The sequence below is a fragment of the Xenopus laevis genome, chromosome 3L (assembly GCF_017654675.1).
Source record: "Xenopus laevis strain J_2021 chromosome 3L, Xenopus_laevis_v10.1, whole genome shotgun sequence".
Taxonomy (NCBI): domain Eukaryota; kingdom Metazoa; phylum Chordata; class Amphibia; order Anura; family Pipidae; genus Xenopus; species Xenopus laevis.
The window spans coordinates 92825653-92844683 of NC_054375.1; the positions used below are offsets into that span (position 1 = coordinate 92825653).

General features: G+C 36.6%; 1 protein-coding gene across 10 annotated transcripts in view; it reads right to left on the bottom strand.

The window, feature by feature from the left end:
- Positions 1 to 641: 641 nt before the first annotated feature.
- ahcyl2.L (adenosylhomocysteinase-like 2 L homeolog) overlaps positions 642 to 19031 on the bottom strand; it is a 65661-nt gene continuing 47271 nt past the window's right edge. For 9 of the 10 annotated variants that reach the window (XM_018251015.2, XM_018251013.2, XM_018251014.2 and 6 more), the window contains exons 7-17: positions 18245 to 18351; positions 17444 to 17560; positions 15612 to 15675; positions 12404 to 12492; positions 10646 to 10716; positions 9653 to 9747; positions 8843 to 8941; positions 7818 to 7886; positions 6467 to 6545; positions 5582 to 5702; positions 642 to 4839 (exon numbers count right to left, since the gene is read on the bottom strand). In XM_018251015.2, coding sequence (XP_018106504.1) covers positions 4833 to 4839; positions 5582 to 5702; positions 6467 to 6545; positions 7818 to 7886; positions 8843 to 8941; positions 9653 to 9747; positions 10646 to 10716; positions 12404 to 12492; positions 15612 to 15675; positions 17444 to 17560; positions 18245 to 18351 — 918 coding nt within the window. In that variant the 3' untranslated portion in view covers positions 642 to 4832. 10 annotated transcript variants of the gene reach the window in all.

A 19031-nucleotide genomic window follows, 5' to 3' on the forward strand; every position in this document is an offset into this window, starting at 1 on the left:
AGCATTCTCTGTGTCTGCACGGGCAGCCTTGGAGGGGTGGGGGGAACTGCAGCGAGCCACAAGGAAACATTATCTGTCAGCCAAATCTGCACATGCTGGAACAAAGTCTTTCCTTCACCCTCCCCATGAGGACTCAATATGGGGTGGGAAATTTAAACTGCTATTCTCTGCATAGCCATAACCTTCCTGCTGCGCACACTTCTGCGTTCTTCTGCTTTCATGTTCTTCAGCTGCCTGCTTGTTCCCTCCTGCGCCCCCCTACCTGTAAAAATTCGCCCCTGTTGCTGTGCCTCACAAAACAACTATTCTGTGATGAAGATGCCTCCTTGATGTGGCATACTTTATTTCAATGTGTTGCCAGAAAGCAGTGTTATGGCTCTGCTTGCATTGTCTCAATTGCAATTATTGCAGTAGCGGTGGCATTATACAATTCAACACTTCAGCTCCCTTGGATCTACAATACATTTTAAAGGTATATTAATGATATAGATACACTAGTGAATGTGATCCAGCATCAAAAGTTGGAGCACAGTGCTTGTGATAATGCTTAAATAACTAAAGATGTACTTTCATAATAAAAATGCAAAGGGAATTGAAGTAAAAAGGTTAAGGTTTAGCGTGAAGATAACAAAAGACAAGACCAGGATTTATACATAATTTTATTTATGTTTTTGTGATTACAGATTCCTTATTGCTGATCTAATACAATCACTCATGTTAAAAATTTAAAAGATTCTTTTAGAGAATGCAAATTTCTGAACACTGCATATCCATTCAGCCAGAGAGGAAGATAGACACACATTTATGTTAAACTCTGCTGGCTGTGCAGTGAAAAATGCACTGCAACCTTTCCCAATAGCACATGTAATTAATTATCAATGCCCAAATTATTTTGATTAGTACAGTTTGCCTTGTATCACACATCTTCTGTTTGACTGGAAAAGAAAGCCGTAAAAAATGCAGACACAGAGCATCCGATACATAACAGCTATCTAAACTGCAGTCTAGTTCCAGTGATAAACAAAGTTTTTTTTTGTGTAAAGAAATGTAAAAGAAATCTCCTCTATACCAGCCTCATCATACACATTTACATTTAGTGATCGACTATTACATTTTTGTGCACATGTCCCAGCTTGCATTGTGAAATATTCAGCAATGGGAAAGGAGCCTTATCTACAGGTGAAGAAATAAAAGTGTTGATTCTATTTCTGCCACAACGTACAGTAGAATAGTGTGGTTGCACCTCTAGCAGGAAATGTTAAAGTGGTCGTTCACCTTTAAGTAAACTAGAAGTTTGTTACAGAATAATCTATTCTAAGCACCATGTCAATTTGTCATCAAATTGTAATACAAGCTCATGATTTGCCTTCCGCCTCTGCCACTTTTGTTGTTATGGTAATTATTTATTACTTACATATCTTTCAATTTAGGCTCTCTCCAGGCTTTTCTTGGAAACCACTGCCTGGCTGCCAGGTAAATTAGACATTAGCAACCAGATCGCTGCTGAATCAAAAGCTAAATAATTTTAAAAACACAAAGATCAATTGCTTCATAACAACACAATCTACATCATAATACAAGTTAATTTAAGGGGGAACCAACCATTTAACAACTACTATTCAGCATAATATTTGAGGTGTGTTAGGTGTAAACAGGTGTTCACTGTTCTGTCAGGCAATGTACAGTATTCTTCTGTATTCACAGTAACCATGACAATGTAATGGCAGCAGCATAACATAGCAATATACTGAAAATAATGGGTAGGAAAATTGTTTTGTAAAGAATGCTTACATTTGGGAGACTAGGTGCCAGAAGTATTATCAATAAATCCAATAAAACATTGTGCTACAACAATAAAAAAAAAAAAATCAGTGTCTCAAATGGCAATAAAAAGACAGAAGTCTGTTTTTAAAAAACGCAGCTCAGTTATTTATATTTTTAAGGAGCCTTCAAACTACCTTTAGGTTAGGCATCATAATTACTTGAAAAAATGTGTACTTATTATCCAAACGCTCCACTTTCTTTTTCTTAATGGTATCCCAAGCCACTGGCCCAAACCAAATGGCAAAAAGAATGCTCTAGAGCAGGCACCATTTTGACCCCTGGTTAGTTGATCACACGAATCTAGCCAGACAGCCAACTGGAAGTGACAAAAGACAATCACAGCCCCCCCCCCCACCACCAGCACCAAAACATTAAGGTATTTTTGCTGGGCAATTTTTAGGGAGCGGTACACCTAGGGTTGTGGCCGGTAAAACTTATGGCTGATCCCAATGTTATTAATAGGGAAAAAAGATAAATATATAGGAAGGCTGGTATTTTTTTCCAGAAAAGGTGCACCTGGCAAAGAGCTAAAATTTTGAAAAAACCCAAAAGGGGTTTCATTTTCCTAAAACTGTCTATGTTGTAAAACACTCCTCAATACTAAAAATTGGCAAATAAAATCAATGCTCCAAAATTGTTAATAGCTTTTTAAATTAATGCCCACAGACAGCTTGTATTGGTTGCTTATACTAAAAGGCAGACATAATTAATTCACAGCTTTAACTGGGAATGTGAGGTGGGAAGGAATGGTTTCCTGTCTCGAAGTACAACAAATTGTTGGCTCACACAGAAATGTAAAGAGAAACTACATATAACTATTTAAAGTGTAAAATCACAGTAAATACAAGCATATCTAGAATATATGCGTTCATGGCAGAATGAAATATGTTTTACACACGTAAGGCAGATGGTTTAAAAACACAAATTATATTATTTTATATTTTTTTTTTTTACAAAATGCAGTGATTGGATGCATGGTATGGTAATTCCACTGCAGTGACTGGAAAAGCTGGTAGAAATGAGGTACTGTGTAAGAGCAGCAAGTAACTTAGGTCTCATGTTGGATTTCAAGATTCAGATTTGCCTAGACAATTCTCTAAAGAGATTGTAATATTTTAAAGGCAAATGTTCCTATAATTGAATTCTGAATTAGCACCTGACTGACTATGCACCTACACAAAAAGATGAAAAGACTGCAGCTCAGATTAATTTCTGTACATGAAAAAAGTCACTTCCTGCGCAGTTATTTCATGTTCATTGCTTGAATGGCAGTGTAAGGATTTATGTAATTAGTATGCTCCAATTTTCAACCCTGACAGATCAGCATGGAATGATTCTCCAATCATTTGTTGGATGTGTGTCCATGTCATTAAGCTATTTCATTAAGCTTGTGTTTACCCAAAAAAAGGAAGACTGCAAACAGCTTTTACACTTTGTGTGTAGAGAACTGTGGCAAGACTGGTGGGACCTGAGGACGGTTGCAGGTAAGAATATTAACCTGTCATATCAGTATGGCCGATTAGTAGTGAATGTTAATAAGCAAAGGCTATTCCTGTACTGTTTCTATTTAAATGCTTTCAGATTTCCTACCTAATGAAGAGTTAAATTATTAAACACACCAGTGTACTTAGAGTTAAAAAATAAAAATGAAAGGAAATTAATGTAAATAAACTAAAAAGCTGCAAAATGTCCCCACATTAGTACTGAGGAGGCTTAACCTTTCTTTTAATAGAGGGCACCTATGAAAAACACATACCACAGGTATATATAGTCCTTTATATTACCCTTCCATATGCCTTTTTACACAGGTATTTTGGATTACATGCAAGGAATGTATTTGCCTTACAAAGCACAGTCACAGTAACAGGAGCACAAACATTAAAAAACATCTTTACCTACCACTTCTAGGCATTAGATACATTTAATGAAGTCCTTATAGAAACACAGACAAGGGTAGATATTATACAACAAGGTGTTCTTTTTCTTGGGGTCCTTAAATATGAGGGAACACAATATGGCTCATTTGACAGAAAAATCATGTCACTGCAATGGGCACTAAAAACTATAATACTGACCAGTAGCACTGCCAGGCCAGTACTAAGCAAAAGCTCAGCCAATCATGTGAAGTATAAAGATCAATAAGACATTGTTAACAGCCACTAATGGCCTATATAAATTTGGATGCCTTATTCCAGGCTACCTGAGCAAAGCAGTATATTACATGTTATCACACACACGGCTTTTTTTTTTTGTTGCATGGCACTAAATTAGTTACACTCCTTTTTCTGCAGCACATTTGTCATCAGGTAAAAACTTACAAGCTTGAGTCAATTTGATCGAGTGCTTACTAACTACTACAAACCACTAGAAAAATTTAGTGAAGGATTCATTTAGTGTCAAAACAAGGTTAAGTAACTAATACAGCAGCATAAGAGGTGCAGGCTTGGGGTTTGTTATTCAGAACATGAAACAAAGGGAAATAACCCATAAAAATTCTGTACCACAATTAAAACCACAATAAAATAGATTTTGATCACTAGACGTTTCCTTGAAGATGTCCACACAGTTCCGTCTTTGAAAAATCAAATATTTAAAACAAAAAAAATAAAAGTGAATGTTAAAGCAATATTTAAATTCAACTTGAAACCCATGATTCATACTAGTTAACTGGTTTCCCTTCGCATTTAGTGATGGGATGAGCAGATTCAAAGAAGCCTATTGGTACAGTATATGAATAAGAAGTCTTGTGCAACACTTAAACAGGCCCCCAACACCTTGCGCTCTCTCTGTGACTGGGTCACAGGACTAGAAGAGGCAACAAATACCGTATACTACAAATCTTCTGTTAAATAAATATCTTACTGCAAAATGAACTAATATGGCAGAAAATCCAGTTTTGCTTGAGAAGCTGTACAGTAGTTGCTGAGAAAGGCATTTTTTTCCTTTTTAAGTGTTTTTTTTTATTCCAGGCATTTCCAAGTCTTTCTACTGCTCCTTGTTATCTGCAATTAATACCTAAGAATGAAAGCAGACCGACAAGGTATTAATATGGTTAATCACATAACACTATGAACAGATAATGAAAATGTTCTAATTGCTATCTGGTTACCTTCCCATTGTTCTGTTAGCCTGCTGGGGGGGAGGGGGTGGGGGTGGGTGATATCACTTCAATTTGCAGTAGAGCAGTAAAGAGTGACTGAAGTTTATTAGAGCACAAGTAAAATGACTGGGGGCAGCTGGGAAACTGACAATATGTCTAGGCCCATGTCAGATTTCAAAATTAAATATAAAAAAAAAAATCTGTTTGCTCTTTTTGAGAAACGGATTTCAATGCAGAATTCTGCTGGAGCAGCACTATTAACTGATGCATTTAAAAAAAACAAACAAAAAAAACATTTTTCTCCATGACCATATATATCGCTTTAATTTAACGCATGAAAATCTTTTAACCTCTCATCTGTCAGTATTCTTCTTACGAATATTATAGAAATCCCCCCCCAGCCCACATACACTTGTAATTCAGTGCATTTACACTTGCAATTTCATATGATACATTATTATGTATAAATATTTTATTTGTATGTTAACCATACCTTCTATGCAGACCTATTCATATATAGCCAAAAGGGGTAGTGATTTCTAGTCATACATTGAACAGATAATTTTGTAGCTCCTACACAAGTAACAGTAAGAATGTCCTGTACAAACTTTATATTAATTTGGATGGACCATATGGCATAGTTTAAAGAGAACCCACCTGTAATAGTTTGGTTTGAAAGGGCCATTCTTATTGAGCCCAAGGTATTTGGCCTGCTCATCTGAAAGCTCTGTTAGGTGGGCATCAAAGGTGGGTAGATGAAGGCTGGCAACATACTCATCTAAAGAGAGTAAGAGAGAGATTATTGATCTGCCAATTTGACAAAAGTAACATCTGCATTTAGTAATATAGTACCATTTGGCACACTAAAAATATTAAAATACGTTGCATTAATGTTATAATTTTAATAGCTGAAAGCCATTTTGAGATTTCACAGTATACTGAGCTTGAGTCCGCCTAACATCAATAGTTGTACTATACCACTATATCTATAAAGTATAAATTCCAAAGTTAAAGCTAAGGCACAGCATCAAAGATTAAAAACTAACAATAAGTAGGGATTGAAGCAAAAACATTTTTGACTGAAAAAACAAACAAACATAGGAATTCATATCGGCAATGATACTGCAGTCATCCAATTTGGCCATTTAATTCCCATACAGCAAATGGCCATTGTATCAAGAACCCTATACTGTCCCTACATCATCTGGGTCTCAACAGGAAGTTGCATGTTGCTTTTAAGCATTGAGTAAGTCAGTCTTATCCTGCATCACTTCAGTAGTATAGGGTAGCTGGTAGTCCTACCCTGTAAGGCTACAATTTTACTGTTACTTTGTATTACTTATATTTCTCTTCAGGCACAATGCTATTAATTTTTCCAGTCTGTCAGTGAAACCACTGAGTGGTTGCTAGGTTAATTGGAAACCTAACAACCTGATAAACGTTGAAAGTCCAAACTGGAGAGCTGAGAAACAAACAGCAGACAGAATAACACATATACCAGTGTTCTACTTTGTACACAGTGGTTAAGTGTGTAATACATACCCATTTTCTTGGGAAGCAAGTACACATCCTGCTTGTAACGTCCTTCAGGAGCATTGTAGAGTTCAATTAAAGCCAGTGCCTGAGAGGTATTAAACAAACATTTGTTCTTTATTAATCAGAGGGCATTACAATGCAATATAAAAGCCTTTAATACATTATTACTAACTTACAGCACTCCGTTATTTACATGGAATGCAAGTTAAGCTGGCCATACATGGAAAGATTCACTCATTATCATAAACTGAAGGGGCCGAATCGGCAGCTTAAAGGACAAGGAAAGTTAAACTAAAGAAGTAGGCTAGAAATGTTGTACATTATGCTTTGGGCTTCTGTACCAGCCCCAGCCCTTTAGCAGTAAAGATCTGTGTCTCTAAAGATGCACCAGTAGCTCCCCATCTTCTTTTCTGCTGATTCACTGCACATGCTCTGTGCTGCTGTCACTTACTGAGCTTAGGGACCCACTCACAATATACAGTACACATAGAATATAAATGTCACAGTATAAGGCTGATTAGTAATTAATACAGATAATTACTACATGGCAGCACAGAAACCAGTGCAATTAGCATCAGAATTTAATAATCAGCCTTGTAGCATCAGCTTATATTACAGACAAACCTCATTTTCTGCTTGATAATTTGTGACGACCCCTAAGCTTAGCTTCTCAACAGCTGCTCAGAGCCCACTGAGCATGTGAGTGTCGCAGACACTTGGTGACCCCTGTGACAAGTTTGAATTCCTGCATCATTGCTGCTATTGACAAGCTGAAACTTTACTCTGGTGCAATAAGTTCAGTATATAAAACATGGCATTTTTAGTCCTATTCATTTTTAGGGTTTCCTTCTGATTTAAATCTGCCCGTGTATGGCCACCTTTGATTGTGGGAAAAATAATGTACACATCCACTAAGGGACCATAAGTTACATTTTTGTATGTGTTCAGCAGAAGAATAGAAGTAAGTCACAGGTCTTCATTCATAGCTATTAAGTATTTTTATTAGACCTGTAAAAGCCCAATATTTTCTGCAGTCTTATTTTTGTGGTTGCACCTGCTCTTGCCGTGAGTGGGGTACATGTTGGTTCATGAAAGGCGTTCTCAACCCAAAAACAATTTTTTCGCATAATGACGTGAATGTAAATTTGAAGTTATTTACAAATGTGGGAAAAGAGACAGAAACATGCAGGGTTTATTTTTTTCATTTCTGATGGGTCTGATACTTAGACCAATGTAGCAGAAGTAAGGCCGCCTCCAGGTCTGTTAATGCAACACTGTTTAATGTGTCTGAGCCAGGAGTGCATATACTGTTAACAGCCAGACCTATGCTACTTTAATAGCAATTACATAAACTTACCTGTGTAGTTGCAGTGATGGACAGCACAAATGTTGGCACTGTTGAACAGCTCAAGTTTAGCAGACGACCCTGTCAAAAAGTGAATAAAATTAATTTACACATTATGGGAAAACACACACACATATATTACATATACACACACATATATTTTCATACGATATTCAGTGTGTGCATGGTGGTAGACGAGACGACTGATATCGGCTAAAGACTTAGATATCGATCGGCTCATCGATTGGCCAAGATGGAAAATTTTAATCTAGCACCTTTGAAGGTGCCTGCACATTAACCAGGACTTATTGCTGAATCGTCAGATAGCTGTAGAATGCTATTGTTTCTACCTGTATATTCGACAATTCAGCTAACATTTGTAATGAAAACAAACAATCTTTCTTGCTAACCCAATGGTTGCAGGAATGATTGTAATTGTTACGTGTATGGCCATCTTTAGATGCTTTGTAATCCCCCAACCCCTACTTTACTTAACTACACTGGCATATTTGAACTATTTTCCTTAATGTTTAGGGCTATCTGCAGTCCTGATGTATTATAAGCTACTATATCACAGGTAGTGAATTGTCTAAACCCATCACTACCATCGCCCATTCACTGGAATGGGAGACAGGTGACGGAAGTGGTGCTGGTCATTAAGAGCTAAACCACTCCAAAACTAGTGCTGTCATGCATTTCACAATAAATTGACTGGGATGCAGCAGTGGCTGACTCAGGTACTCCTCTGTCACTTCATATCTACCAGCGATAATTCTCTCATCAAATATGACTGCAACCCTCAGAAGGGCAATGGTAAAGTCAAACGGTGTGGTTAGCTTTTGCATCGAAAGTTTAACATCAAATAAGACTAATTTAGCATTGTTTCATATTCTACTCTCAAATATTATGTTTTACTGAATATGTGCAGCAAATTAAAGTACGGTAAAGGTTTTCCCTACTTATAAACATATGTTGACATAATGAAGCTCTGGCGCAGTTCTATACTGCACAGTTGCTAGAGCTGGCAAAACTCGTACCTCTGCCAAGAGAACTATCCTTTTGCCATCTGGCCAGATCACATGATCTACTTGAGATCGGACACGCTCCCAAGTGAGTTCAGGAGTGCGAAGACTAGCCTGGGGGAAAAAAAAAAAGAACAAATTCTTTAAATGTGCTATTCAACTATCCCAGCAGAAAGAGATCGGAGCCAAACTATTTGCTCATTAATTATGGAAGCCTAAGTACCTAATGCAAGAATATGGTACACAAACATCATACCAGACATCCATTAAATGACCCATTTTAGCATGAGGTCATTCAGTTGGACTTATGCATAAAAGGTACATAAACTCATACTAAACTGCTAAAAATAAATATAACTTATTTTTACACAGGATACCATGATATTCTGTCTGAGGTTTGCATTACACTGTCAGCATAATGAATGTTAGGAAATAACTTATTGGGAGTTATATTGGTTTTGTTCAATATGTGGAATCAGATGTTTGTATAAAACATACATTTTGCAACTGGAAGTTCAGATGCACCTTTTCTACATAAGTCCACCTGAATGAGCTCATGTAAAAAAAACCATACATTTCTTCTATACTTATAACTGGCAACACACATGACTACCAGGTCATCCAATTATAAATGAAGATTGCATCATGTGAGCACTTTTTTTGGATGACAAAAACAGATTAGCTCAAATATAGGGTGTGACCCTAACTGACATACATACAGAGGAGTATTCAGGAGTGCTATCAGATCTTGTTCTGTGCTGCCTGACAACCCAATTATTTGGTCTTACAGCTTCAATACACTGAAAATTGCAGCACATTACTTACCACATCAATCTCTGTATTGGAATGCCCCATGTTGCAGACGATGCATCCATTCTTCATGCGGTCCAAATGTTCTCTTGTCACAACATTCTTGTTGCCTAAAATATTTACATCAAATCAAAAACCTAATAGCCTGGACACGCTGCTTGTTGATATTGTGGTTGTAAAGTATAGGGATGTACTATTTATTAAAAACAAAAAATTATTTAATTGTAATGATATTTATCCTACACATATTATGATGAAATATGCGACTTAATCATAACTGTGCACACTGGGAGTTAAAGCAAATGTAGCATTGGTCCCAGGTGTTATGATTTTATAAGTGTATAAGCTTGCATTTGGACAATGTAGAAAAATGTTGATGACAAAACACAAAGAACTGCCTTTGATCACTTTGTAATTAGTGGGGGATCAACCATAACTATAGGATGCAAGTGGAATACTGCCAGAAACAAAGATAATCACACCCATGGGTCACATAAAATAATGACAAAATTCTGGCTCAAACTGTAAAAAATTGAAAAGATGAAAGCTATGAAGAGTAAAGGGGAGGGGGGTTGCTATTTTTTTTTACATTTATGCAAATCATGTTTTGTGTAGTCCAATACAGCCAAACAAATCTAACCCTACCAATGAATTCAAATAAAAAAAGGTTCTGCACCCACAGCACAGAGCCAAAGGTGCCAATATATAAAAATGGTTACAAAGTTATCCATCAAGTGGCCATTAAAATAAATTATCCAGTATTAGCTTGTGCTTCAATAGAGGAATGGATTCTTCATTCAGCTTCAGAGTGGCATTGGCAGAGTGTAACTGCTTCTACAGCTTAAATGTTTTTTTGAAGCAGTACAAATTGGTTTATTTACCACCCTTTTCTATATAGACAACAACAAACAGATGTAAAAGTGATCACTTTCACATTAAATTCAACAACATTCAAATATTTATGCAAGATGTAAGGGCCCTTCACTTATATAGGCTATTAAGTCTTACCTGTGCATGTGATGACAATATCTACTTGTCGGATTACTTCGTTCAATTTGACAAGACGAAAGCCATCCATGCTGCAAGATGCAGGAAGAAAATAAGTGAACACATGCTAAATAAACAATTGCTTTATATAAATAAACATGACATGAAGCCAAAATCAGTCCTGTGCTTTAGGCTCTCACTATGAAATAATTATTGATTAACTTTAGGCTATGCTTATCTTTATTTTCTCATTGACACGCATCCTGTGCATACTTTTTTTTAATAAAATGTTTCTTGAATTAAAAATATTTAACAAAAAACTTTTAGAGGGTAGAGATGAGGGAGCTGAGAGAAGGCATGTGAAGAATACATGGTAAAATAAAAAGGGAAAACAAAAATTCCAGAATGGATGAATAGAGTGCTGCCTTTATTTGGCCCTATTCATTCTGCAACTTCATTCTCACACATAAGTTTGGGAACGCCAGAAGGTGTCGGGTGCAAATGAGCCCTGTCCTTAAATAAGAACAGAAATAATAATCCCCCATATCTCAAAAAGTCTTCTGGGGTCACAGAATATATTATTTAAAGGAACAGTTCAGTGTAAAAGTAAAACTGGGTAAATAAACCTTGCAAAATAAAAAATGTTTCTAATACAGTTAGAAAAATGTATTTTATAAAGGCTGGGGTGAATAGATGTCTAATATCTCGAATAGATGTCAGAGACTTGAATGGGGCAAACATGGCACATAGCTGTTCAATTAATTTGCCTTGATCCTTAGCATGCAGGTCAGATTTATAAGCAAACTAACTGAAAAGTTAAGGTCCCAGGTGGCCCTCATTCAACTCACTGGTTGGTTACTGACTGGTAAAAGGAAAGATGCAAAGAAGGAAGTAGTATTTAGGCTAATATGACATCAGATCACTCCAGTCTGTATAGATTAGGCCAATGTATTTTTGGCTATATAACTAGATTTAAAACATTTATTTTGCACAGTCCATCTATTTACCAATTTCATTTTTACACCAAAGAGTTCCTTTAAAATGAAGTTTCTTTTTAAGCTGAAAGAACAAATATAATTATTGATCTATTTATTGAAGTCTCTTGGGTAATCTAAGATGTTCTGACATTTAAATGTGATATTGTTTTAGTAATAATTTTCATTCCCCCTGATAGATCACTTCTCCTTTATTGTTCCTATTACAAGAGATGCTATAGAAGTCTTTCATGTCCATCCCTTATTCTCAAATACAAGCTCCATACATATTTACATTTAGAAAGATTTTATTGGAATTGTGGCTCTACTTAGAATAGACACTAACCACAATACTCTCTAATCTCCCTTATCTATCTCCTGCTTGTCAAATTGAAATACCAACAAAAGCTTTTGCCATTCTTTCTCATAGAACTGTAGAGGTGCAATTCATTACTTGTATAGAGATTGTACCCAAACAAAATGCTTCACATTTTCTGGGAATGCCCTATGATCTGTCTCTACTGGTATGAGGTTAGAAACAATACTGGAAAGGTTTTTGGATGCATCCATAATTTACAAAAAACATTTATATGTTCTGCCTGCCTGGGCATAAAATTGCTAGTTTCTAAAATGTAATGTCACGGATAACATCAAGCATTTGGAAACTTCTTCTCAAGCAGGAGCTTATTTTCAGTGCAAAAAATAAGTTGTGCTAAGTTCACCTCTGTAGGTGAGTGCAAAGAATGTTATTTATCCACCGCTACTACCAAGGGCTGGCATCTATAAAGCACAGAATTTGACTTACCATGCTTGCAATGCACAGATGGGGTCAATTTCTGTCACATACACAATCGATCCCATTGCCTTAAGAGCAGCACAGCATCCCTTACCCACCTAGAAAGAAAAAAAAAAAGAGAGAATTAGGTTAAAAATTGAGACTTACTAGAAAATGATTTCACTATTTGAACCACTTTACAGAAAATAACATAGTAAGCAAGACTGCACTTATTTTTGATTTACTGGTCATATGAGTCTACTTAAGCTTTAGCACTGTATAAAGGCACAAAGCACACAAATATATAGACAAGTCTGAAGTGGCATGCACAGACCATCCGTTAATGTCCAGGTGCGGTAAGAAAAAAGGCAACACTGTGAATGCACTGTTGAGGGATATACAGGATTTCATAGCAAATTGTTTTATATAGGTCAGTTACCAGACATTTACATGGGATCTTTAACAGGATCATAAAAAAAATTAAATACAAAGACTCCATACTGTACACCAATAATATCAACACATACAATCATGTGAAAAACTAATTGTTGATGTAACCTAACATAAAAAAATCCATGGCAAAATTGACTTTGCAATGACTTATTGAACAACAAAATCAACAGATTTGACAAACCTCATGTAGATCTAATGTGTGCAGCCTCTTTCTAAGGGTAGACTCAATCACCTAGTAGCAGATGAAAGTCTGGAGCTCTTCCCAACCTTTTTTTACTTGTGAGCCACATTCAATGTAAAAATAGTTGGGGAGCAGCACAAGCATGTAGAAAAGCCCCTGGGGTGCAACATAAGGGCTGTTATTGACTATATGGTAGTCTCTATGTGGGCTGGCAGCCTACAGGAGGCTCTGTTTGGCAGTACACATGTTTTTTTATGCAACCAAAATTTGCCTCCAGGCCAAAGAACCTGCTTTGAGGCCACTGAGAGCAACATCCAATGGGTTGGCGAGCAACATATTGCTCACAAGCCACTGGTTGGGGATCCATGTCTTAGAGCAGTGATCCCCAACCAGTAGCTCGTGAGCAACAAGTTGCTCTCCTACCCCTTGGATGTTGCTCCCAGTGGCCTCAAAGCAGGTGCTTAGTTTTTAATTCCAGGCTTGGAGGAAAGTTTTGGTTGCATAAAAATCAGGTGTACGGCCAAAGAGCCTCAATGTAAATTGACAATCCACATACGGGCTACCAAATGTCCAATCACAGCACTTATATGGCAGCCCAAGAACATTTTTTAAGCTTGGGTTGCTCCCCAACTCCTTTTACTCCTGAATGTTGCCCACAGGTTCAAAAGGTTGGGGATCCCTGTCTTAGAGACTTCCTTCACCAGAACTTCTGGGAAAGTCTTGCCACCTAAGTAATTGTTTGAAATCATTTTAACTTGTAGATGTTTTTCCAGACAGTGGAATACTTAACGTCCAAGTGTTTGGTGATTTTTTTAAGCCCCCTACTTAGAATCATAGACAGCTATACCTTCTTTATAAAGGAGTCAATAACAACAACAAAGACCAAACCAAACTAAATGCCTGAGTTTAAAATTATTTTGGCTCCTCCAAGATCCACTCTAACAATGTTCTAATTTATTTACATCTAATTCTAATCCTAGGTATTTAAGATAGTGATAAATGTAGGGGTTTACTTTCTTTTTTACACAAGATAATTTAGCATTTATGTTTAAATGACACATGGGCTACAAAATGTAAATAGCACATTATATTGGTTAAATTATATCACCGTTATCAATATTGTTGATTATACACCTGTATGTTTAAAATATCAAAAATTGCCATGCGGTGTACCTAATTTTGTTTAACATTAGTGTATCTTGCAGAGAGGCCCCTGTACAAGTAAGAGAAACATTTCTTTATTTTCTCACCAATGCCACGACAGCATGATGAATGCCAAAGTCTGGCTGAAGTTTTGGAATAACACACATGGGTGATTGGATGGACCGTGGAAGGCGAAGAGAGTACTATCTACAAATATATACAGGAATGGGATCCATTATCTCGAAACCTATTATCCGGAAATCTCCAAATTACGAAAAGGCCATCTTCCATAGACTCCATTATATGAAAAAGTCCAAATTTTTAAACATGATTTAATTTTTTTCTGAAATAATAAAACAATACTATGGGGCAAATTTACTAAACGGCGAAGTGGAAAATGCTGGCGAAAATTCGCCAGAGTGGCGTCATTTTGCCAATTTACTAACAGTGGCCCTGGCGAAAATTCGCCAGCGAATTAGATAGAGTAGTGCACCTTCGCATCCTAACGCCTGGGGAAGTTGCATTCTGGCAAAGGGGAATTTACGCAAATTTACTAAGATTGATTTTTTTTCCTGAACGTTACCTCCCTCGCCAGAGTTTACTTTGCCAGGTCAGACCAGGCGAAGTTCAATAGAGTAGATAGGAGTTTGTAAAAAAAAAATGAAAATTTTTCTAAGTCCCAAAAAAGTTGAAAATTTTCCTAAATCCCAAAAAAACGCTGACATTGTTTGGGTGTTAGGCTGAAAAAGATCGAAAATATTTTTTAGGCTGCCCACCTTCCCCTACATTTGATAACATATGGCACCTTAAACTATACTGTGGGCACATGTGTAGGGCATTAGAACAGCTCTAAATACTTTTATTCACTTTCCCTGGGCTTGTGTAGTGTTATGTATGCGCTGCAGCATACATGTCCATTCAATTTTAAATTTGCCGCCATATGCAAATTAGCCTTCGCTGGCGCTACTTCGATTTGCTACCGCAACGTCGCTACCTTTCGGCTCCCTGGACGCAACTTCGGAACTTTGTGAATCTCCGCAGCCCTGACGAATCTACGCCTGGCGAAGAGCGGCAAAGGCAATGCTGGCAGATTTGCAAAAGTAAATTTCCCCCTATGTATTTGATCCAAACTAAGATATAATTAATCCTATTTGGAGGAATAACCAGTCTATTGGGTTGATTTAATGATTTTATAGTAGACTTAAGGTATGAAGATCCAAATTACAGAAAGATGCATTTTCTGGAAAACCCCAGGTCCCGAGCATTCTGGATAACAGGTCCAATACCTGTATTAAAATACTCTAATCTGTGATTTGGATCCTTTACCTCTAAATTTAGCGTAGGTCATCTTTATTGATTTACATCTTAGATTGGTGCATCAAACATTCTTCAAATATAATAATTTTAATGTACACAAAGACTTTGTTTCTTTGAATAAGTGCAGTAACTGTAGATACCTACCTCTCCATATCCACACACCACAACTTGCTTTCCACCAAACATCATATCTGTTGTTCGCTTAAGACTAAAAAAAGAACCAACACTTTGTTAAAACTTGTGGTCCAGCAGAAACACTGCTTTAATAAACCATACTAGCTCAACATGTGTATATAACTGCAGTTGAATTAAACATTTCACAGTATTAGGATATTTAATGCATTTAGGATAGTAAAGCAAATGGAAAGCACCTTTTTTTTTCCCAAAAGATATTAAATAACTATAACATAGCTTTAATATACCAAAGCAAGATTAGATTTGCTTTACTGCATAGTGCTTTACACATGGTGTGTTCTCCGTTTATCGCACGTAAGTTTCGGCTTTAGTTTACGTTTAAAGAAACTTAATACAATTCCTTTGCTTCCTTTTTCTTATTCCTTTTCTTATTAAAGTTTTTAACATCTGCCCCTTAGAGCAAGGGAAGACGGACCAGAAGCTCCACTGCTTTTCAGCCTATGCAGGCTGTAAGAAGTGAATGGCTCTGTGCACCATCTGCATTGATTTTTTTTAATAAGTTCCACTGGCATGCTGTCACACACAGTGGAGTGGTGTTGAGGTCAGCCCAAAAATGTGAAAGCAGACAGACAAAACTTTAGTGTGATTTAGAATAATCTTGATCAACCTAAATAAATAGAGAAACAGTGAATAACTCTCTGACTTTTGGGTATGAGCTTGGGTTTGAGATGATGAGCTAACCTGGATCAGAGCACGTTGGACCATCCAAGTATGACCAACCTGCATAAAACCTGGGTTGAGGTCAGAGTTTCTGCAGGCCAGTCTCATTCCTCGCCCATCACAGAAAACAGTCTTTATGGAAAAACAAAGCAGGACTTGCACTGTCAAAACTGCCAACATACAGACCAATTATAAAACATATATAAATAATAATATATCCACAGAAAGGCCAAGCACATTTTAGTGCCTACATGGCACACAATCATAGGCTAGGCTTTTTTAAATCTTTTCTTTTTTTTTTTTTTTAATACTTTTTCTTTACATAATTTTTGAGAATGTAAGTCTCGCTTTGTTTTAACAGCATTCTGCTCCACTTGTCTGAAGATAAGGTGCTTGGAATACAAACTCAACATTGAGTTTGGTAAGCACTTTTGTTTTTTTAGACATGGGGTTTCAAAGTGAACCTTGCATCGAGAAAAGGGGCATAATTGTCAAGAATGTCATTGCTTTTAAATGAACCAGAGGTCCAAGCACAAACTATGAAAAACAGCTTCACACTGTTATCTGCTCCACCAAATTTCAAAATGAATACACAAATTTTTAAAGTGCCAATACAGTACAAAGTGACGTACAATTTATTAAGTGTACACTCTGAACATACCGATTACATACAAAATAAACAACTGATAACTACATGAGGTAAAGAGGGCCTTGCATAAAAGAGCTTACAATGGTAAAACCATTGGCATTATGCAATCAGGAAGATTGTGCTCCATAGTAACTCTGAACCACTCCGACCAATTGTTCACATTGCATGGGTGGTTAGGATTGTCTATTTCAGACCAGCCATAAAATCTCCACATTCCCTGCAGATAGTTCTTGTGTGGAAATCCAGTGTTCCACATGAGGACATGTGATTTTTAGATTCTAAAAATCAGTCTGTATGCTTTTGACAATATAGCACACAGAATAAACTGAACGCATTATTTGGAACTTTTAAGCTCCAGTTCATCTGTGTGTTGTTTTTCTTCCATGACCAATGTATCTCTATTTTTAAACCTAAGGCAACTATTTGTTGTACATTTCCTCTGCAGATATCAAAATTAAAGAATGCATCTTACCCATCTAGAATGGATTCCCTACAGCAGTAGAGGTTATCGAATTTTTGCTTTGTGACAGAATCATTGACGTTCATTGCAGGAACACATAATTTTCCGGCTTTTGATAACTGGTACAGGCTGAAATGGGAACAAATTAAAAGATATTATTAATATAAAAAATACATACTTTGCTAATTTTTATTAAGCACCCCTGTGAGGGCTGAGACACATGACGAGATTAGTCATCCACGCTAAATCTGAATCTAAAACATACACATCACCTGTACTTCTTGTAGTTCAATTTACATTAATCTCCTGAAAATGCTTCCATGACTACATTAGTTGCTCATACTATGGCAGATATATGGCAGGCAACATTGTGTGCCATCACTAGGGTTGCCACCTGGCCAGTATTTTACCGGCCTGGATGGTAAAAATGTTGCTTGATGCCAATGTAATTTATAGGGAAAAAACATAAAAATATAGGAAGGTTGGTATTTTTTTCCAGAAAAGGGGGCAACCCAAGCCATCACTCTAATCAGCGTAGTTTGTTTAAATGGGGATAATGAGCTCTATAAAGAAACCCTTCCTTAAACCAGCTCTAGCCTTTGCCAGAATTTGAGAAAAACAAGAGTTCATTATACAGATGGCTTCTCAGTGGACTGGTAAATTATGTTCAACACAAAAACCTGTTAATTGAACTCATGCTTAAAAAAGGTTATACAGCTTCTTTAACAAAATAACAAGTGAATCTGCAAGGATAAAATGTACCGACTTAAATTAAATTGCTATTAAACTTTAAAGAAAAAACATGCCACTTACCGATGTACACCAGTAACACTTTCCTCTACAATTCCTTTAATTTTTTTGAACATATTTGGATACTTCTTGTAAATCCAGTGAGTGAGATCGCCACCATCATCTAGAATCTGTAAGAAGCAGATAAAAGATTTATAAAGAAGATCTCTACATTATAGGGATGCACCGAATCCAGGATTCTGTTTGGGATTCGGCCTTTTTCAGCAGTATTCGAATTCGGCCGAATCCTTCTGTCCGGCCGAACCAAATCCAAATTTGCATATGCAAATTAGGGGCAGAGAGGGAAATTGTGGGATTTTTTGTCACAAAACAAGGAAGCAAAGAATGTTTCCCCCTTCCCACCCCTAATTTACATATGCAAATTAGGATTTGGATTCGGTTCGGTATTCGGTAATGTGCCTTTTCTTTCTGTTTAAAGAAAATAGCAAATTTTTTGATTTATATTAGTGAAAAGTTATGTAATCCTGTTTAAAATATCGGAGTAAAATAGTGGTTTTATATATAAACTTAAGTAAACAGTTCTTAGTAGTGGGGTAGACTCAGACCTTTGGACCCTACATGTGTATTTGATATATGACAAGCTCCAGAAGTGCTTGTTATATGGAGCTCCCTGTCATTATTTAACTTGACAAACATCACTCCCAACAATTAGCTTTCTGCAACAGTGCAATTAAACAAAGCTAATATTACACTGCAAGCATTTCTGAATGTCAACATCAAGAATATAGTCTATTCAATAATGCATTAATATCCATTATTCACAGCTAATTGAAAAATGAGAACAGCATTA